The sequence below is a fragment of the Miniopterus natalensis genome, chromosome 13 (genome assembly GCF_054644295.1).
Source record: "Miniopterus natalensis isolate mMinNat1 chromosome 13, mMinNat1.hap1, whole genome shotgun sequence".
In the NCBI taxonomy this organism is placed as follows: domain Eukaryota; kingdom Metazoa; phylum Chordata; class Mammalia; order Chiroptera; family Miniopteridae; genus Miniopterus; species Miniopterus natalensis.
The window spans coordinates 17,138,322-17,157,162 of NC_142093.1; the positions used below are offsets into that span (position 1 = coordinate 17,138,322).

At 37.8% G+C, this 18,841-nt stretch overlaps 2 protein-coding genes across 2 annotated transcripts in view; one reads left to right on the top strand and one right to left on the bottom strand.

Annotated features, from left to right (window-relative positions):
* Positions 1–46: 46 nt before the first annotated feature.
* NDUFAF7 (NADH:ubiquinone oxidoreductase complex assembly factor 7) lies at positions 47–10,586 on the top strand. The gene is made up of 10 exons (XM_016218948.2): positions 47–99; positions 403–566; positions 2,452–2,532; positions 3,460–3,570; positions 5,182–5,395; positions 5,551–5,609; positions 6,044–6,154; positions 8,245–8,388; positions 9,402–9,575; positions 10,097–10,586. Exons 1-10 carry the CDS (start codon positions 54–56, stop codon positions 10,310–10,312), a joined length of 1,320 nt encoding a protein of 439 aa, XP_016074434.1. The 5' UTR covers positions 47–53; the 3' UTR covers positions 10,313–10,586.
* A 1,122-nt stretch (positions 10,587–11,708) lies between these two features.
* Positions 11,709–18,841, bottom strand: part of PRKD3 (protein kinase D3) — a 51,043-nt gene continuing 43,910 nt past the window's right edge. The window contains exons 16-18 of the mRNA XM_016218947.2: positions 17,962–18,229; positions 15,391–15,476; positions 11,709–14,528 (exon numbers count right to left, since the gene is read on the bottom strand). Coding sequence (XP_016074433.1) covers positions 14,355–14,528; positions 15,391–15,476; positions 17,962–18,229 — 528 coding nt within the window. The 3' untranslated portion in view covers positions 11,709–14,354. The remainder of the gene's footprint in view (positions 14,529–15,390; positions 15,477–17,961; positions 18,230–18,841) is intronic.

An 18,841-nucleotide genomic window follows, 5' to 3' on the forward strand; every position in this document is an offset into this window, starting at 1 on the left:
AGTGCCCGTAATCCCCACCCCCGGGCGCCTGCCGGCTGCTTGGGAGCCTCAACATGAGCGTCCTCGCGAAGGCCGGCGCGAGGTCGCTGGGCAGAGCGGGTAAGTGTCCGCCCCCCGGACCACGGTTGCCGTGGAAACCGCGCGGGGCGCCCTGCTCAGCGGCGGGCGCCTGGAGCGCTCCAGGCCGGGAGACGAGTCCGGCCTCCGACGGAAAGCGGGCTCGGGGCGGCGGGCTAAGTGCGGGCCTGCCTGAGCCTGGGGTGCGTGCAGCGGGCCGGAGTCCGCTTCCCGGCTTCGGGCGAGGGGAAGGGGTCACGAGGCCGATCTGAAAGCGCTCGGGCTGCTGCGCACTGTAAACACTACGGTGTTGACCGGGCCCCGCTTCCCGTGTGTTTTTCGCAGTCCTTCCCTGCCTTTGGAGAGGGAGATACCTCAGCTCCGGGAAGGAGCCCGCAGGAAACCAGCCGGTGACGCCGATGCTGCGGCACCTCGGGTATAAAATCAAGGCTACCGGGCCCATCACTGTGGCCGAGTACATGAAGGAGGTCCTGACCAACCCGGCCGAGGTAGGAGTCGGCCCGAGGGCCAGGCCGCGCTGCCCGGCCGCCACCCCGGGACCGGGGGGCGGGTCACTTGATGTCGCGGCAGTGAGGTGACACAGACAAGTTCCAGAGGCGTTCGGGAGACCGGGTAGCCGACTGGCTGTGTGAGACGCCGGCAGGACGGCTTTCCTCCGGGGCTGGCGGTCAGGGGGAGGAGTTTCCCTGGGGGGGAATCGAGGCGGAGGGAGCGCCGGGCTGGCTGTGGACGGAGGGGCGAGGTCAGTCCGCTTTATGAATCTTCAGTTCACAGGGACCCTGAGGTGGAAACAGGAGCCTGGAAATATGAATTTCGTGCCTGGAAAGGGACACTGGAAGCATATTCTGGGTTTTTTTCCTCGAGAATGGAAGGTCTGAGACTGGACTGTTCTAGGATTAAACATTGTCAGAACTTTCTGGCCTATAGTCCCTTGTCTGCTCCACAGACCAGATGGTGAAAGCCTGTAGGCCTTTTTTTTTTTTTGAGTGTTGCACCTTTTGCTGAGTTGAAACACGAGATCTGTGGATTTCTGGGGTTGGTTGGGTCTATTGGATGTGGTCGAGTGGCCTGCTGTCCAGAGGTTTAGGCAAGGCAGTTATTTTAATTAACTTCTAACTGAAATTTAGCAGTTAGAATGTGTAATCCTATGTGTTTTATGTCCTGTGCATTTAAAAACATTCTCTGAAGGGATCCACAGGCTTCACTATACTGCCAGCGTGGTTCATAACACACACCAAGACACCCCTGAAATGCTTACTTATGAAGGGCAACAGAAAGGCTAGAGGGTTTCTAATGCTGAGAGGGAAAAGTCAAAGCTGTGAGAGGAAGATCAGATGATACAAAGGTCCTGGCCCATGAGAGCTGGGTGAGGAATTGCAGTCAATCCGGAGCACGGGGGGATCAGGTTTGGATAAGCACAGAAGGGGTAGGCATTTCATATTTTGAGTCCTAAGGAAAGAATGGAAGCAGGTGGAGGCCAGGAGGGGTCAGGAAGCTGAGGAAGTTGTGTTGTATTCCTGGGTGGGCAGGAGCCCAGGTCACCTGCTATGAGTAAGGTGGTAGAAGGCGCATAAGGACCATAGGAAATTTTTAAACTAACCATTCTTGAGTGTTTCTTGAAGGTTAGGCATTCTGATAAAACTTGGGGTATGAAGGTAAATAAGACATAGTCTGCTCCCTCAACTAACTCTGCCTTCTGGTGAAGAACACAGACGTATCAACAAATAAGCTCAGAAAAGGAAGCACTGGATTTAGCCTGAGGTTGGAAGGCTGGGAGAGGAGGTCCAAGAAGGTGGCATTTCAGCAGAGTCAGTGGATGAGTATGATTGCCAGGAAGAAAGGGAAAAGGAGAGGGAAGGAATTTCAATGGCATGGATGTGTGGACAAGCAGGGCCAGTTAAAAAAACACTGTTTATTGAGCTATAACATTCATATAGAAAAATGCATAAATCACAAGTATACAGCTTGATGAATTTTCACAAAGTGAACACTCCATGGAACCAGCACCCAGGTCAAGAAACCATGACCAACAGGCAGGGGGCTAATTTGAAGCAGAAAGTATCAGAATTTGGGGAAGGATGGCTGGAGGCGTTGGCAGGGTCTTACTGTGTTGGGTTTTTGGAGCTGGGAGGGGGAAGGAGGGTGGAATGTTCTGCTTTTCTAGTCACAGAGTCATTGATTTTCTACCATTCTGCAAAACTTGTCACTTTGTAAAATTTAGGTAAAGATAGTGTTTATCTTGCTTATTTAGAAGAGAGAACTTGCTTACTACATAATTATTTTGTTGTATACATTATATAAGATTTGAGGGGTGTTTTAAAAAGCTTTATTTGAAAATTAATTTGTTTTTTTCCATTTTCTCTTTTTACTTAGGGATATTATGTGCACCATGACATGCTAGGAGAGAAAGGAGATTTCATTACTTCACCTGAAATAAGTCAGATCTTTGGGGAGGTAACATCAATGTAAACTATAAAAGAAACTAATCACAAACATTTGAAAGCAGGTCAAGGTGTCTTATTCTATAATAGTTTTTTACAGCTTTGTTTTTGTGATTCCTCCAAGGCTTTATTTTTTAGTAGTAAATACTGAGGGAGTAAAAAGGTAACAGAGGAAAGAAAATGGTATAATAGACATTGAAAAGTTTATACTTTACTGTAGGAAAGGGAATGTAGAGATAAGAGGGACAAAAGGAAAGGAAAAGAGGTGGAGGTAAAGAGGTGACCAGATGAAACATGGGAATGGGAGAGGGAAGAGAGAGAAAAGCAAAGGTGAGGAGAGGTAGAATGTACTCCAGAAGGAATTACTGGGATCAAAATGAACTCTAAAGCCCCCGATCAGGGTTTAGCCATAGTTACAGTAGAAGTCTCCCTTTAAGAAACTCTGGATTCTTTTCAGGAATTCTACTTTATTTATTTCCATATAATAACCTTTGATCAATTTTAAAATAAGAGACAGTACACAAGAGGAAGTAGAGTCCAGGTATTAAAAAATACATTGCTTATGTGTAAGAGCCATGTAATTATTAAAGTCAAATGAATATGAAAAAATGGCATAGTTATATAATTCTATTTCATATGTCTGCTTTCAAATACAAGTACCTTTCTGTAAGCAATATTCTCTTCTCTGTGTCATGGGACCTTTTATAGTGGAGGGTGACTTTTAACTATTTTCTCCAGTTATTAAAGCTTCCTAACTAGTATGTGTTGTAAGATAGTCCCAGTGAAGTTTCCTGTGTGTGCAACTATATGTATATATTAAATACATATGGTTTGCTAACATTTTGCTTTCTGGCACAAAGTATTGTTTTCATGGGGTTTTGTACTGCGGCATGCTTTTATACTTTGTAATACTTCAGTGAAAGTTTTATCCTTGTCACAGCTGCTAGGGATATGGTTTATTAGCGAATGGATGGCCACGGGAAAAAGTGCAGCTTTCCAGCTGGTGGAACTGGGCCCAGGTCGGGGTACCCTTGCAGGAGATATTTTGAGGGTAGGTAATCAAAGAGTGTCTTAAAGTCTCATGGATGTGTATCTTATCACTGTTGAAGGAGTTTGCAAAGTTTGTTGATTTTCCTGGCTTTCAGTCCTACCTCCTTAATTTCATACTTCTCAGTGAAAATATGTCAGAATGATATAGTGAATGATTGTCTGTTTGTAAGGTTAAAATATAGGGGTGGAGGAGAATGTGAAAGCTACAAGTACAAAACATCTAGAAGACATTATGGGGCCAGGCGGTGTGGTGTAGAGGTTGAGCATCGACCTAGGATCCAGGAGATTACAGTTCGATTCCCAGTCAGGGCACATGCCCAGGTTGTGGGGTTGACCCCCAGTAGGGGCCGTGCAGGAGGCAGCCGATCAATGACTCTCATCATTGATGTTTCTCTCTCTCTCTCTCTCTCCCCCTTACTCTCTCTGAAATCAATAAAGATATATTTAACAAAAAAGAAGACACTTTGGGAGAACACACAGTCTTCTGAGTAGGGAAAAAGGCTTTACGTTATATATAAGGCAGAGTCCATGGAGGAAAACAGTAACAATATCTATTACATTAAAATGAAGACCTTTCTGTTCTTTAAAGGAACTAGTTAGTTTTTGGTTCTTCAAAAACATCATTAAGAGAGTGGTGAGACAAACCACAAATTAGAGAAGTTATTTACAACACATATAACCAACAAAGAACTAGTATTCCTTTTTTTTTTTTAAACATACCTTTACTGATTTCAGAGAGAGGAAGGGAGAGGGAGAGAGAGAGATAGAAACATCAATGATGAGAGAGTCATTGATCGGCTGCAGCCCGCAACCCAGGCATGTGCCCTGACCAGGAATCGAACCCTGATCGCCTGGATCCTAGGTTGGCGCTCAACCGCTGAGCCATGCCCGGCCAGGCAGAACTAGTATTCCCTTAAGTCAATAAGGTGACAGATAACTCACTAGAAAAACCAGGCCAAATATGTGAGTAGGCCAGTCATGAAACAGAAAACTCAAATGGCCAATAAAAAAAAAAAGATGCTCATACTCATTGGTAGTCAGGAAAATGAAAGTTAAAATCGATGACAGCCCTGGCCAGTGTGGCTCGGTTGGAGCATCGTCCCATACACCAAAAGATCACAGATTCTGTTTCCATTCAGGGTGCATGCCTAGGTTTCAGGTTCTATCCTGGTTGGGGTAATTATGGGAGGCAACCGATTGCTGTTTCTCTGTCTCCATCCCTCTCCCTTCCTCTCTCTAAAATCAATAAACATATCCTTGGGTGAGAATTAAAAAAAAAATTAATACCACTGTACCCTCAAAAATAGAAAGTCTGATATCACCAAGTGTTGGTGAGGATGGGGAAATCTTTTATCTTCATTTGTTAAATCACAATTCTAAATTTTATCATTAGGAAACCAAACTGTACTGTTCCTTTTTTTATATAGGCTATGTTTAATAACTGATAGGTTATGATTCTCATAGACTGCTGGAGAGTGGCTTGTGTAAAGAACAAATTTCTCTGGAACTAATTATTACTTTTACTATGACGAGCAAATTATTGAGGTCAGTGGTTAGAAAACCTAAACTCAACACATTGTATTTTGCCAATTTTTCTTCTTTTTGTATTTAGGTGTTTAGTCAGCTTGGATCTGTGCTAAAAAACTGTGACATTTCAATACATCTAGTAGAGGTGAGCCAAAAATTAAGTGAGATTCAAGCATTAACTTTGACTGAAGAGAAGATCCCATTAGAGCGAAGTGCTGGATCCCCAGTATATATGAAAGGTGTTACTAAGTCTGGGATTCCAATTTCCTGGTACCAAGATCTGCAGGATGTTCCAAAAGGTAATGATTTTACATTAATTGATGAGAGAATTTTGATCACAACCCCTCATAGTAGTGAAAGAACGAGGCATGTTGTTGTTGTTGTTAATATTCAGAAGAACCAATTCATTATCTTAAAAATGCTTAAACATTTTTTTCCTTCCACTTTTAAATAGGGTACAGCTTTTATCTTGCACATGAATTTTTTGACGTTCTTCCTGTGCATAAGTTTCAGGTATGATGGAAAAAAGTCATTTTTATAATTGAATAACAAAGGGCCTTGTGTTGTAAAAATAAATATTTACAGTATTTAATTATTCAACATGTAAACATTACTTGTCCAGTTAATGATATTTGGACTTTCTCATGAATATAAATAATTGCAACTCAGAAATGAAATATTAAGTAGAATTCTTAATTCTCTTAGCATAATTATTAAGAATTCTTAATTCTCCTGAGATAAAGATGTATGAGAATAGTTTGTGTCTATCAGTCTACTCATTGTTTAGAAGAAATGAAGTAAAGCCTTTAAATAATTTTAAGTGGTAAAGTGGTCTGTAAATGTTACTTACCTACCTTATACACAGAGGAAAAACCAGTAGTACTTTTTGCTAGTGACAGTTTTAAGAACTTCCACAATTTTGTTTTTATGCATTACTTTGTGTTTAGAAAACCCCGCAAGGATGGCGAGAAGTACTCATTGATATTGACCCACAAGTTTCTGATAAACTGAGGTTTGTTTTGGCGCCTTGTGCCACCCCAGCAGAAGCCTTCATACAAGTAGGAATACGTGGGTTTTTTTTCCTTCTTACTTTATTACCAACTAAGTCATATTTTCTGAGTTACTGTTTCAGAGTTCCTTTATATGGGGGAGGAGTTGCTAGCAACATGTGAGGTGCTTTTTATTAGCAGTGAACAGAGCAGAGGCACTAGAGTTGGGAGAGTGAGTTAAAATCATTTTTTAGCTTCGTGACTGCGCTGTTACATAATAAGAGATAAAGTTAATAAGCACTTACTCAGCAAGTCCTGTACCTTCTCCATTGACTTATCAAATGTTGACAGTATTCTCTTGACCGGTTTGATGTCTGCGAAAACAATGTATTACAGTGTAAAGTACAATAACAACAGTGTTTATTGAGTTCTTATTCTCAACTCTTGCTAGGTAGAGTGGGCCTTTTTCTCTGCTTCCACTCAGATCTAAATTTGATTCTAGACTGCCAGAATGGTATTTTACTACTGTTTTCTCTTGACTCCAAGGAATAATCACAAGAGCCCATCTTGGACTTAAGCAAAGGTTAAAAAAAGTCCTGTTCTTCTCAAGAATGTTTGGACTCTGGATAGCCTGCTTTATTCCTTTTTTCCCAGTTCAGAAAAAAGATTTCTATTTTTGGAGCCATAACTAAGAACTTATAACTCAGAAGTTATCAGTTTTAAAAGCACAGGAGCTTTTAAAAATGAATCTGTGAATTAAGTTTTCTTTGCAAAGCATAAGAAAGTGAAAATATCGGCCTAAACACTTGTGAAAATTTCTATTTTTTCACATTCTGGCTACTTAGTTTTACCTGAGTGAGAACTTCATAAAGCTATCAAGAGCTAAGCCTGGCCCTGGGAGCTGTGATTCTTTTTAGTTCTTGAGTAGTCGTCACTTACGAGAGAGGGAGTGGGGATTTCCCCTCCCATTTGAGTGAGTCGAATGGTAATAGAATCTCATCTTGAAGAACAGGCTAAGATGGTAAGAATGTCAGCATGGTACACTGAGAGATGTCAGCTTACACCCGAGGTAGCTGGCCTCATGGTTTTTATAATTAAACCACAATAATTATTTAATAGTACTGGGGGCAAAACAAAACAAAAAACCTAAACAAAGAAGAAAAAAGAACAAAGCAAAAGAAAAAAGGTAGCACTGGGGGTAAATGGCTTGTTGTTTCATTTAATCCTCACAAAAAGCCTAGTACACGTGTAAGGGAGACTCGGACTCCAAGGAGTTGGGTAACATTTCTAGTAAGCAGTAGGAAGAGCTGAGATTCAGAGGCGAGCTTGTCTGACTCTACCTGTTAGACCTGTGCCAGTCTAAGCAGAGACATCAGGGCAGTCAGTACTTCATTTCTATTAGGGTAACTGTTAGGGGGGGCAAGAGTTAGTGTATGTTCTACTAATGAAGAAAAATAAACTTTCTGTTATCTCAGGAATTAGTGAAATTTCATAGGTACTAGTCAAGTTGACAAGTATTGTCATTTCACTTTTTAAGCTAATATGCACTTATTGAGGACCCTTAGTTAATACCTGAACATTTTGGGAAATAAAGGCCTTGGGTACACTGGTATCAGTTCATAAGGTGATGTTTCTAGATACAGAGCATATCATTAGGATGACTGTAGCCCCAAAAGAAGGCATCATAATACACCTGTTTAATCTGGTCTGGGGGTTTTTTAATCGGATTTACGTCATTTGCTCATTCAGCAGTTTTTTGAGAGCCTATTATGTGGTAAGCACTTTTCTTAGGAGACAAAAATTCCTTTCCCATGCTTTCGACCAAGTGGAATGTGTCTACATGAATTATGATATAGACGTAGTAATAGCACCATAACTGAAGTGATAATGTTCTTAGCCTCCTGAATGGTTGGGAGGTCGTATGCCTTTTTAACAATGGGATTATAATTGAAATGTATTATTAGAGGATGGCATCAAAGAACCAAGGAGTTTTGTACAATAAAAAGGATGTCATGGGAAAGTTTGAGTGTAGAGAACATATGTTGAGAACAAATTAATTTTTATTGTAAATAGGAAATGCTTATTGCAGAGAACTCTGGAAAACCCTAAGGAAACAGTTCTTTTGAATGATGTTTTTTCTTTCACCTGTCTCTTACTAGCATGATGAAACAAGGGAGCATGTGGAAGTGTGTCCTGATGCTGGCGTTATTATTCAGGAACTTTCTCAACGCATTGCACTTACCGGAGGCGCTGCACTGATTGCTGATTATGGTCACGATGGGACTAAGACAGATACCTTCAGAGTATGTATAATTCAGTAACATGACTTACCAGAATTGGTATGATTTACTTAGGTATCAATTGTTAGTTTTGAAACATAAATTTAAGATCTTTCTCTTTGGTTTCTATAGTGCTTAGCACTGTTATTACATTATTTTATAATTAATATTAATTCATATTATAATTAATCTTAACTCTAGATCTTATTCCTAAGCCTAAATCCACTGTCCAACTTTCCTTTGAACAGGGTTTGAATTGTCTACACTCCTCAAGTTGCAGAACCTAGGGTCTGCATAGATCCTAGTAAGCATCTAAGTAATACCCCTCTTCCATTTAAAAAAAAAATTGGTACTTTGCAGATTTGATCTAGCTACTGTAATCATTCAAACTTTTTCTGTCAGATTTTCAACATCGTTTTTCCTTCTCCAGATGTACTTCCCCCCCCCCCAAACATCCATTCTTAAGTTCTTTGAATACGATCAATTCTGTTCAATTTACTATAATTGAAGTACATTTAACTAGATGCTATTAGTCATTTTCTAGGTCTTTGGCTCTCAATTTCTAACTTTATTGTATCTTAGAAAAACCTGGATGGTGTGTTAAAAATGCTGATTTCCTAGCCATGCCTTCAGGATTCTGATTCACTAGGTCTGGGTAGTCTAGTAACATTCTCAGGTGATTCTGATGCATGTGGTTGATGATTAGATTTTGTAAAACACCATCTAGGTTCTGATATCCTGGATTCATCTGGAGAATGAGATCTCCTCTATTCACGGGCATTAATGAAAATGTTAAATAACTGTTAAGGCAGCAGCATCTCCAGGTGCTCTAACACTACTTTCTATTGGGTTTTCCACATAGCATCTCATTTGAAGAAAATAGTGATACTTCATTAACAGTTTGTAAACCACTGCCTTAGGCCATATTTTCCTTTTTAACAGTTATTATATAAAATATATTAAAATCACAGCACTTCTTTAATCTTGATAATGGCATAAAAGGAGAAAAACTCATCATTTTAAAAATTATGTTCAAGGGATTTTGTGGCCACAAGCTTCATGATGTCTTAATTGCCCCAGGAACAGCCGACCTAACAGCCGATGTGGACTTCAGTTATTTGCGCAGAATGGCACAGGGAAGAGTGGCTTCTCTGGGTCCAATAAAACAACAAACGTTTTTAAAAAATATGGGCATTGATGTCCGTCTGAAGGTAATGATTTATTTCCATATATTTTAATTTCACAGTGCTTCCAATAAATATTTTAAATAAGTTTACCTGGCCTTAATGTTCTTGTAGTTGGCCAGAACCCTAGTGTTCCAGTCTTTTCAGTAATGTAGGATTTAGTTTAACCAGATGGCCCGGGAGCAGGGTAGAGCAGCCTAAGCTTTCATGCATCTCAATGTGAGATAGAATTAAAATTTTCAAGTAGTGTTCATGTTAAGAAAACCTGACTACAGTTATGGGTATGAATTTTATAACTGTTCTGAGGACATTTTAACCCTTCAGTGTAGATCACACTACCTGGGAATATTTGTTAAACATACAGATTCACAGGTTTGTGTCACAGCAACCTATGTTTTTAATAAGTACCCTGTTGTTTTGAGGCAGGTGATCAGAAATCACAGTTTAAACACTGCTTTATTGAATAGCTAATAGTCATTAGTGTTGCTGCAGATAACTAGAAATCCATTCTTCTGGTTATTTTTACTAAGAAAATTTTTTCTTTTCAGGTTCTTTTAGATAACTCAGCTGAGCCATCATTGAGGCAGCAGTTACTTCAGGGGTATGATATGTTAATGAATCCTGAGAAGATGGGAGAAAGATTTAACTTTTTTGCCTTGCTGCCTCATCAGAGACTTCAAGGTAGAAGCCATCAGATGAATGCACGTCAGTCAAAACCTTCCCCATCACCTGTGGCTGGATTTAGTGAACTTGCTTGGCAGTGATATTTCAGTTTGGACTTTTTGCCCCCAAGTCTGCCTAAGAAACCAAAATAAAGGGAACACATTTCATGTATCACAGGTAAAATAAGTATTTTATCTCTTCACAGCCAATAAAAATAGCCCATCTTATATACAATACAACTAAACACTGATCTTTTAAAGTTGTTTTAACTCTGGGAACAAATGTGTGTTCTTACATATGAAACAAGTTATTGTGAAACTGAGTTTCCTTTAACTAAATAAAGCTAGTTGCTATGTTTTTATTTCAAAAAGTAAACATGAACACTGATTGGTTCAGTAAAAACGGGAAACAACCTAAATGGCCATTTACAGGGGACTGATTAAGTAGAACCATCTATATATTATTTTAAAAAATGATGTAGAGTAGAATGTCTTACAGTTATGATTCCATTTTTGTTGGAGAAAAGCTACATTTAAAGAAATGCTTATAAGTAATTCCATAGACATGAATATTTTAGTGCAGACTGTTTTTTTTTTCAGTTCTGTGACACTTGTATATAAGAAGGAAAAGATGCCCAATAATCACTATTAAATTTCCCAACCTGGAAGTGGGTTTTAGGCGTAGGAAGACTTAATTTATTTGTTTTTCTTCAAAGTATTTTAACTTTTTACCATATGCTTCTGTGAATTTTATAATTAACAAAATTAGACTTTAAAAAGTTTAAAAGTCACAATAAAACTAGTAAACCTGACATGTATTTAAACTGTGAGTTAAATGTAGATGACCTAAGAGGAATAATTTCCTAAAGTGAGCTAATTCACCTATATTTTCAGATAAATGACAAGTTTTAGTTAAGTTCTCATGTTAGTTCACAGAACTTTTATATTGATACCAGACACATGCACTTTCTGAATTGCTATTTTAGCAACACACATTTACAAGTGAGATTAAGGGAAAAGAATATAGCCATGTGTCTTGAACTTTCTGCATAACTACTCTATTGGAAGTTCACTGGCAGAGTGATGAACCATTGCTTTTTATTGCTTCTTTGGTCTGAGAACAGGACTAGCATTCTGTGTATCACTCTAACATAAAGGAAGATGGAGGCCAGCCTCGGGCTATTCCTAGCCACCCTTATTCTGTTTCCATAAATTTTGTCCCAGAATTGTTGTGACAGTTTTTAGAAGATGAAAATGCCTATGGTTGGCTCCTCCCAATTAATTGTCTTTATAATAAAGGGGGAAGAGTCAGGCCATGTCTTATATCTTAAAACCTAGGAAAAATACTTTGATATTAGGTATTTAAATAAATATTCTGGCAGCTGCAGTAGTGGATTATTTGATGGTAGTTCCTGAAAAATTTGTAGTTATAATTATCCCAGACTTGAATTCCAAGAAATGGGACCCTCCTGCTAATTACCTCAAATTGCATATAAAATTGTAATAATGAGTTATTTTTTATTTCAGGCAGTTAAAAAAAAGTCAGTGTTCTTAATTATAGCATTAGTACCATTTACAAATACTGTTTCCAAAATATATTTTGCCAAAGCCTGGGAAAATAACACAACCAAATAAAATTTTCTTGTATACCTTGACTAGAGATAGGCTTAGGTTTTCACATGGAAAAGTATGGTGATAAGGAAATATATTTTATTATTAAGCTTTTTTGAGGATATTTACAAAAAGTGGGATGTAACAAAAAATATAAAAATGTACTGAACAGTGTCATTATAGACTACTTTGTACATTATCAAATGTTTCTCACAATTATTTCTTACACAAATACAACTTGCAAGACAAAAAAGGTTATGCAGGTTATACAGTATCTGGAGTACTCAACTCCAAATTACCTGACAGTGCCTTTACAAATTTAGAAAACTTCTCAGGCATTCAACAACAAAAACAAAAAGAGTGCAATTAATTTCATGGCTTGTAAAGTTTGATTATATAAGTATAGCAAACAAACACCATTCCAGTTAATTTTCACCTTACGCAGTAAAACCATAATAGGATACCTACTGACTCAGAATTATTCCATTTTAGCATGCTGATATAAACAGACTTATTTTGGAGAAATTTGGGGAAGTCATCTTCTATCCTAGGGAAAACAGAGTTCTAAAAGGTTTTGTAGAACTAATAGGATTTTTAAAAAACCTTTATGAGAATGAAATACTGAGAGAAGTGGAATGTCTCCTGGAGACCTTTCTGGGGAGGCAGTGTAACAAAAATGGTTAGAAGGGTAAGAGGAACTCTAGAGCCACACTCTCTGGGTTCAAATACTAACTCTGTGACTTCAGCAGCTAGTTAATCTCCTTGTGCCTCAATTTCCTTAATTGTGAGATGGGGTTCATTATGCACTTAGCTCATGGCTGTTGTGAGGATAAGTTAACATCTGAAGAGCTCAGAACATAGGAACACTGCATGTTTGCTACTATTCTCTCAGAGATCTTGAAAGGCTCTCTGAGTCTTAGTTTGCTAATATACGAACAATCTTTTCCTTTGCTACTCCTAATTCAGTGGGCAGCGACAGTGAACACTTTTATAGTTTATTGACTATGTTCATATATAACTAATCTTCAAAACAACACTCTGAGGAAGGTAGAGGCAAGAATTATGATCTTCATTTTATAGATTGAGGAACTCAAGGCTCGGACAAATTGCCATCTGGCCAGGCCAACATAGCTAATAAAGGGAGCTAAGACTTTCAAGACTTAAACCCAGATCTTCTGATTCCAAATCTTTTGCTCTTTTTGGAGGGGAAAAAAAAAGTTCAAAGCGATTACTAAGGAATGAAGAAACAAAAAGCGATTACATTTTATAAGTTCCAGATAGTAAAATTTTGGGGGGGAAAACTATTAGTAACTTTTTAAAAGCTGTGAAAAAGTCTAACCTCTTAAATCACATATCTGAGTAGAAAAAAATTTCTTTAGCTGGCTGCTGGAGCTGAAATGTTTTAAAAACCCTTATCCTTTCATTTGCTCTGCTGATAATATAGCCCTATCCTTATAAGTGTTTCATGCTCAATCCAAACTGCTTAGAATAACGGATATAAAAACATTCCAGACATCTGTAAAACCTCCCAATAAGCTAAGGGAAGAAAAAAATGACTGTTTGCTATTCTTTCCTAGTTTTAAGTGACCCTGTACTGGCCTTACTTTTAATATATATTTAATTTCCTCCTTCAACCCTGTGTTAAGATAAATTGTATAATTATAGTTTAGGTGTATACCCAATGAATGTTGGGAATCTAATTGTGGCTATATCATAGCGGTGTCAGTGGGAACATAATTCATTAGCAGCAGAGTTGAGCCATGAGAAGACATACATAGTACTCAGCACTCAGACCAGCAGTTCCTACTCCTGGTTCTGTAACATCAGTTGTTCAAAATTTTCTTAGAGGCTATTGTAACATACTCACAAAAGGTGACAACTTAATTTTTATGTTGTAGATAGCACATTCAGAGTTTTAATTCCAAAAAGGTTAGGGATCACTGTTTTGGAGTCTTGATTGACCTAAAAAAGAAAGGTAAAACAGTCCAGCACTCCTTTTTTAGGTGTCTACGAAAAACCCCTCAATCCCTTTATGGTCAGTTAAACAAATGTTTAAAGTCCTTACAGGCAATCACAAGCTGGCAGCCTCTCTGATACCTTTTTAAATGCAAACTTGTTTAGTAATCCACCTTATAACTCTTGTATGATTTGGTCAAGCTATGTAGTAACTGGATTTTAGCTTGCCTTTTTTGAAAATAATATAAAAACAGGAAAGGGAAGATAAATTAAGTGCCACTATTGTACTAAAGTGAAGGATTAGGAAAAATAAAAAAAAAAATTAAAAAACCAGTTATTTCTTATGCTATAAAAATTTATGAAAAGCTTCATCTTGGTTCCATTATGTGTTTTTATCTCTCAGTTTCCCCTCTTGTACCTACTCATTTTGAACTACAGTATTGGTGTCACCGATTCCTTATCATATTTCCTCATGTCTTTGCATCCTTGCAGATGACAACCTCCAAAGAACAGTTGCGCAGCAAAATATCAGTCCATAAAATGAAATCCATCCTTATTGAAGTTAGCTCATTGACAATTAAGGATCTTCTTCCATGTCATCTGGATTGGGAGCCATGATGAAGTGCTTTGGGTATACAAGGTTATGTGTGTATGCATGTATTTCCCAGCGGGCATCATCACTTTCATGTGTAATGTAACGTTCTCCAATGCGAGTTTCAAACTCTCTAAGGTCAAGCCAAGTCTGATAGTCCTAGAAAAAAATGAAGTGACTATGATCCACACAAGAAACAAAATCCTGTCAACCTTTTTTTTTTTTTGCTTAGAACCCTAATCATATAATTGACAAACTCCTACTCATAAGTACTTGCTATAAAGTAAGTTCCACTTGTAATACTTTAAATTAGAAATGTTAAAGATAAATACTTTTTTAAACTGAGTATGAAGAAATTAACTAGTTTCTAAAGTTAAAAAAAATATCTCAGGCTTCTGAGGTGGCTAATAACAATCATTAAAACATTTTGTTCTATACTATGAGAGGTCTACAACTCCTTAAAATAGGGGAAAGTGCTTAGAATCATTTATCAGGGTAATTTAATCCTGAGAGTAAATACGATTGCATTTGTTCTGAAGTTAATTCTACCCTTCATTCCCTTTAAAATAGTTCTAAATCGTCTCTCTTTACACTGAAGTTTGGGGGTACCTTTTTATAAATACATGCAATAGCTTTTGGAGGAATTAAGCCAAATGTCTCAAATGGCATTTCCAATCTCTTCAATGCAAGTGTGAACCTTTAGATATTTTGAAAGTAAAATATATTTGACAAAATAATATGTTAAGCTCATCTTACAAAAAGGTGAAATGGACACACAAGGCCCTATAAAAGGCAAATTCATTGTTTTCAGTTCATAGAAGTTTAACTGCCTATCATTTCTGCACTTCAATGGTGTATTGCAAAAACTTCCAGAGATTCGGCCATAGCAAAAATTAATCATTAAAGAACACTTACATTATTCTAAAATGTGCAGAATATGTTGATCTTAGAGTGGTTTCATTAGGTAAGAGAAACCACAATGATCTGCAAATGAGGATTGCCAAAGAAAGACATTTTTTACCTGTAGCCAGGGATGACTGAGAGATTTGTCCACACTGTAACGTTTTCTCATCTTCACTTGAAGTAGGTTGTTTATCAAATCAATTGCTAAGGAAAAGACAAAATTAGATACATGAATTTGGGTGTACGAAGTACCCCATACCTGTGACTCTGCCTGGAAGTTAGTTCAATCCATAGAAATAGAGAGTTGAGGATTTTTTTTCTCAAGGACATGGCCTTTAAGCTAATATGTTAGTGATCTGAAACTGTTTACTGAATTTACAGTGTATCTGGTTTTATTAAGGAGGCAATATAGAATACAGGTTAAAAGTATAAACTGATAGGGAGAATTAACATTTAAATGTCCATGCTACCCAAAGCAATCTAGATTCAGCGAAACTCCTATCAAAATACCAATGGCATATTTCACAGAACTAGAATGTTCCAAAAATTTATATGGAACCACAAAAGACCCCGCCTGCATAGCCTCAGCAATCTTGAGAAAGAACAAAGTAGGAGGTAATCATGCTACCTGATATCAAACTACTAGAAGGCATCAGTAATCAAAACAATGTGGTCCTGGCATAAAAACAGACAATATAGATCAATGGAACAAAATAGAGCCCAGAAATAAACCCATGTCTTTATGGACAATTATATTTGACAAAGGAGGCAAGAACATACTATGAAGTAAAGACAGTCTATTCAATAAATGGTGTTGGGAAAATTGGACAGATATGTGCAAAAAAAATGAAACTAGACTACCAATTTACACCATACACAAGAATAAACTCAAAATGAATTAAAGACTTAGTTAAGACTCAAAACCATAAAAATCCTAGAAGAAAACATAGGCAGTAAAATCTTAGACATCTCGGGCAAGAGAAAAGAAAAAATAAACAAATGAAACTACATCAAACTAAAAAGTTTTTAAACAGCAAAGGAAACCACCAACAAAATGAAAAAACAACCCACCAAATGGGAGAACATATTTGCCAATGAGACATCTAATGAGTTAATATCCAAGATTTATAAAAACTCAAAACCACCAAAAAAACCAAACAATTCAATTAAAAAATGGGCAAAGGACCTGAAAGACAAATACCATATGATTTAACTTGTATGTGGAATAGATATGGAGAACAGACAGACAGCTCTCAGAAGGGAGAAGGCTGGGTGAAATATGTGAAGGTATTAAGCAAAAACAACACCTACTCAGACAACAGTATGGTGATGACCAGAGGGGAAAGGGGTCATAAATGGTGATGGAAGGAGACTTGACTTTGGATGGTGAACACAATACAATATACAGATGATGTATTATAAAATTGCACACTTGAAACCTGTATCATTTTATTAACCATTGTAACCCCAATAAATAAATAAATAAAAAACCTCAAAAAAAAGTATAGCCTCTGGAGCCTGCCTGGCTGGGCTGAAGTCATTCTGCCACCTACTCTGTGATACAGTCAGTTACTTTATTATACTCCGCCTTAGTTTCCTCATCTATAAAATAAGGTTGTTTAGAAGATGGCATTAGCTTAATACATATAAAGAGCTTAGAATGGTGCTTAGCACATAGTGCTAAGTATTAACTTATTATTTCAAGATGAATAAAACATGCTAATAATTGCAAGCTGACCCCCCCCCCCCCCCCAATAACATCATATTGCTTTCTAGTCTCTGGCTTGGTATAGAAAAGTTGCCAAAGCCATTACCCTTGCCTCCATGGTTAGATTGCGGTGATAACTTACTACCCAAAGTTCATACTCAACAGTTTTGTTGTTGTTAGGGTTATGGTTAAACTTAGCTTTAAGGTTAGAGTTTAGGTATCAATTAGGGTCAGGGTAAGGGACAACCAAGTCATTCTTGGATACAACCAGGAGTAGCAAATTCAAAAGCCTTTACCAGGCAGGAAAAATAAATGTCTAAAGCTTTCCAGTAGGGGTCCCCAGGAGAGCTGAAAACAAACTGGAGAGTGTCTACTGACTATGCTCATTCTAGATATAAAGAACCTGAGCTACGGGTCTATAATCTAGTTCTGAAGAAAAGTGATTATAAAAAGATAGACCACTTAAAGAAAAATATGACTAACTGGTAGCCAAAGTAGATCTTACACAGGTTAGAGGAGAGGTTCAGGGAAGAACTTGGGAGATGTTAAGGGGTCCTTGAAGTGGCAGGACTACAACAGCAGGGAGGAGGGACTGTAGGCAGGAAAATAGTTCAGAAGAGGATACCACCAGATTTGTATAGGGGAACAGTGGGAGATAAGACTAGAAGTAAGCTTGGGCCATATCACAGAGACAGCTGCAGTGTGGTTAAGGGGAGACCAATGACAGGAAAGTAGTGTTTCCTGGAGATGCACTTGCCAGTGGTGACTGGAAAAGACAGAGATTTTAGTAGTTTCAAAATTAGCAAGGTGGGGCCTGGATTAGTGCTATGCCTGGGAACTGTAAGGAGGAGTGCTCAGTAACTTAGGTAACGAATTGAATTTGGAAGATGAATAGGAGATATAAAAAAAGAGAAGTTAACAAAGGCTGATAGATCACAAAGATTTTTATACTAAAAGGCACAGAGCCAAAATTTTTTTTACCTTCACCAGAAATTTCTTTCCATGGATTTGGTGGGTACATAAATGCAGCATTTTGGATTTGGTCATTTATATCTTCATCTTCATTAAAAGGAAACGTGCCACTGAGGCTCACATAGACAATAACTCCCACTGACCACATATCTAGAGAACGGTTGTAACCTTTGCTTCTGAGAACTTCAGGGGCTAAGTATGCTGGAGTTCCTACCACAGATCTTCTGAATGACTTTTCTCCAATGATGCGTGCAAAACCAAAGTCACACAGCTTCACCTGGAATTCAAAGGATGGTGTTAATTTTATACTATACATACATATACGTCCATCCATCCATCCATCCCTGTCCCTAAATATGATAGTGTATCATTTTAACACACTTGCTAACTGTACTGACTATGAATGTCAAATGACTGTAGATAGGAAAATTATAAAATTCATTTATAACCTGTGATTCATTACTAACAGTGCTTCTTTCTAAAAACCACTTTTGGATTCTAGCTTCCAGAATGACAAATAACAGATTGGTGTTATAAGTGTTGAGAGTTTTTTGATGAAATGGAGGGTGCTGATCTTTTATTATTTGGAGTTTAAGGAGATTACTTTTCTGTCATCTGTGAGCAAGAATTATGTTTTTCATTGTTGAATCCTCAGTGAACTTACAGTGCCTGGACACATAAAGGTACTTAATAAATGTTTGCTGAATGAAAAACAAGTTATGATATTTAAAAACTTACTCTTTATTTTACTTAATCCTAGACTATCTCTTCCCAAGAATACTATAAATTAGCAAGGAAATGAAACTGAACTGTATTAAAGATAACTATTAATGTGGCCAGTAGAAAAGTAATGCCAGAAACTAGAAGAACAACAGTGTTTTCTATGCCT

What these genes read in the sequence shown, in the direction of transcription:
- NDUFAF7 (XM_016218948.2), top strand. Translation starts at nt 54, where the DNA reads ATGAGCGTCCTCGCGAAGGCCGGCGCGAGGTCGCTGGGCAGAGCGG. An exon ending in CAGCAGAAGCCTTCATACAA is followed by an intron (nt 6,155 to 8,244) that starts GTAGGAATACGT and finishes GTCTCTTACTAG; the next exon opens with CATGATGAAACAAGGGAGCA. An exon ending in GCATTGATGTCCGTCTGAAG is followed by an intron (nt 9,576 to 10,096) that starts GTAATGATTTAT and finishes TTTTCTTTTCAG; the next exon opens with GTTCTTTTAGATAACTCAGC.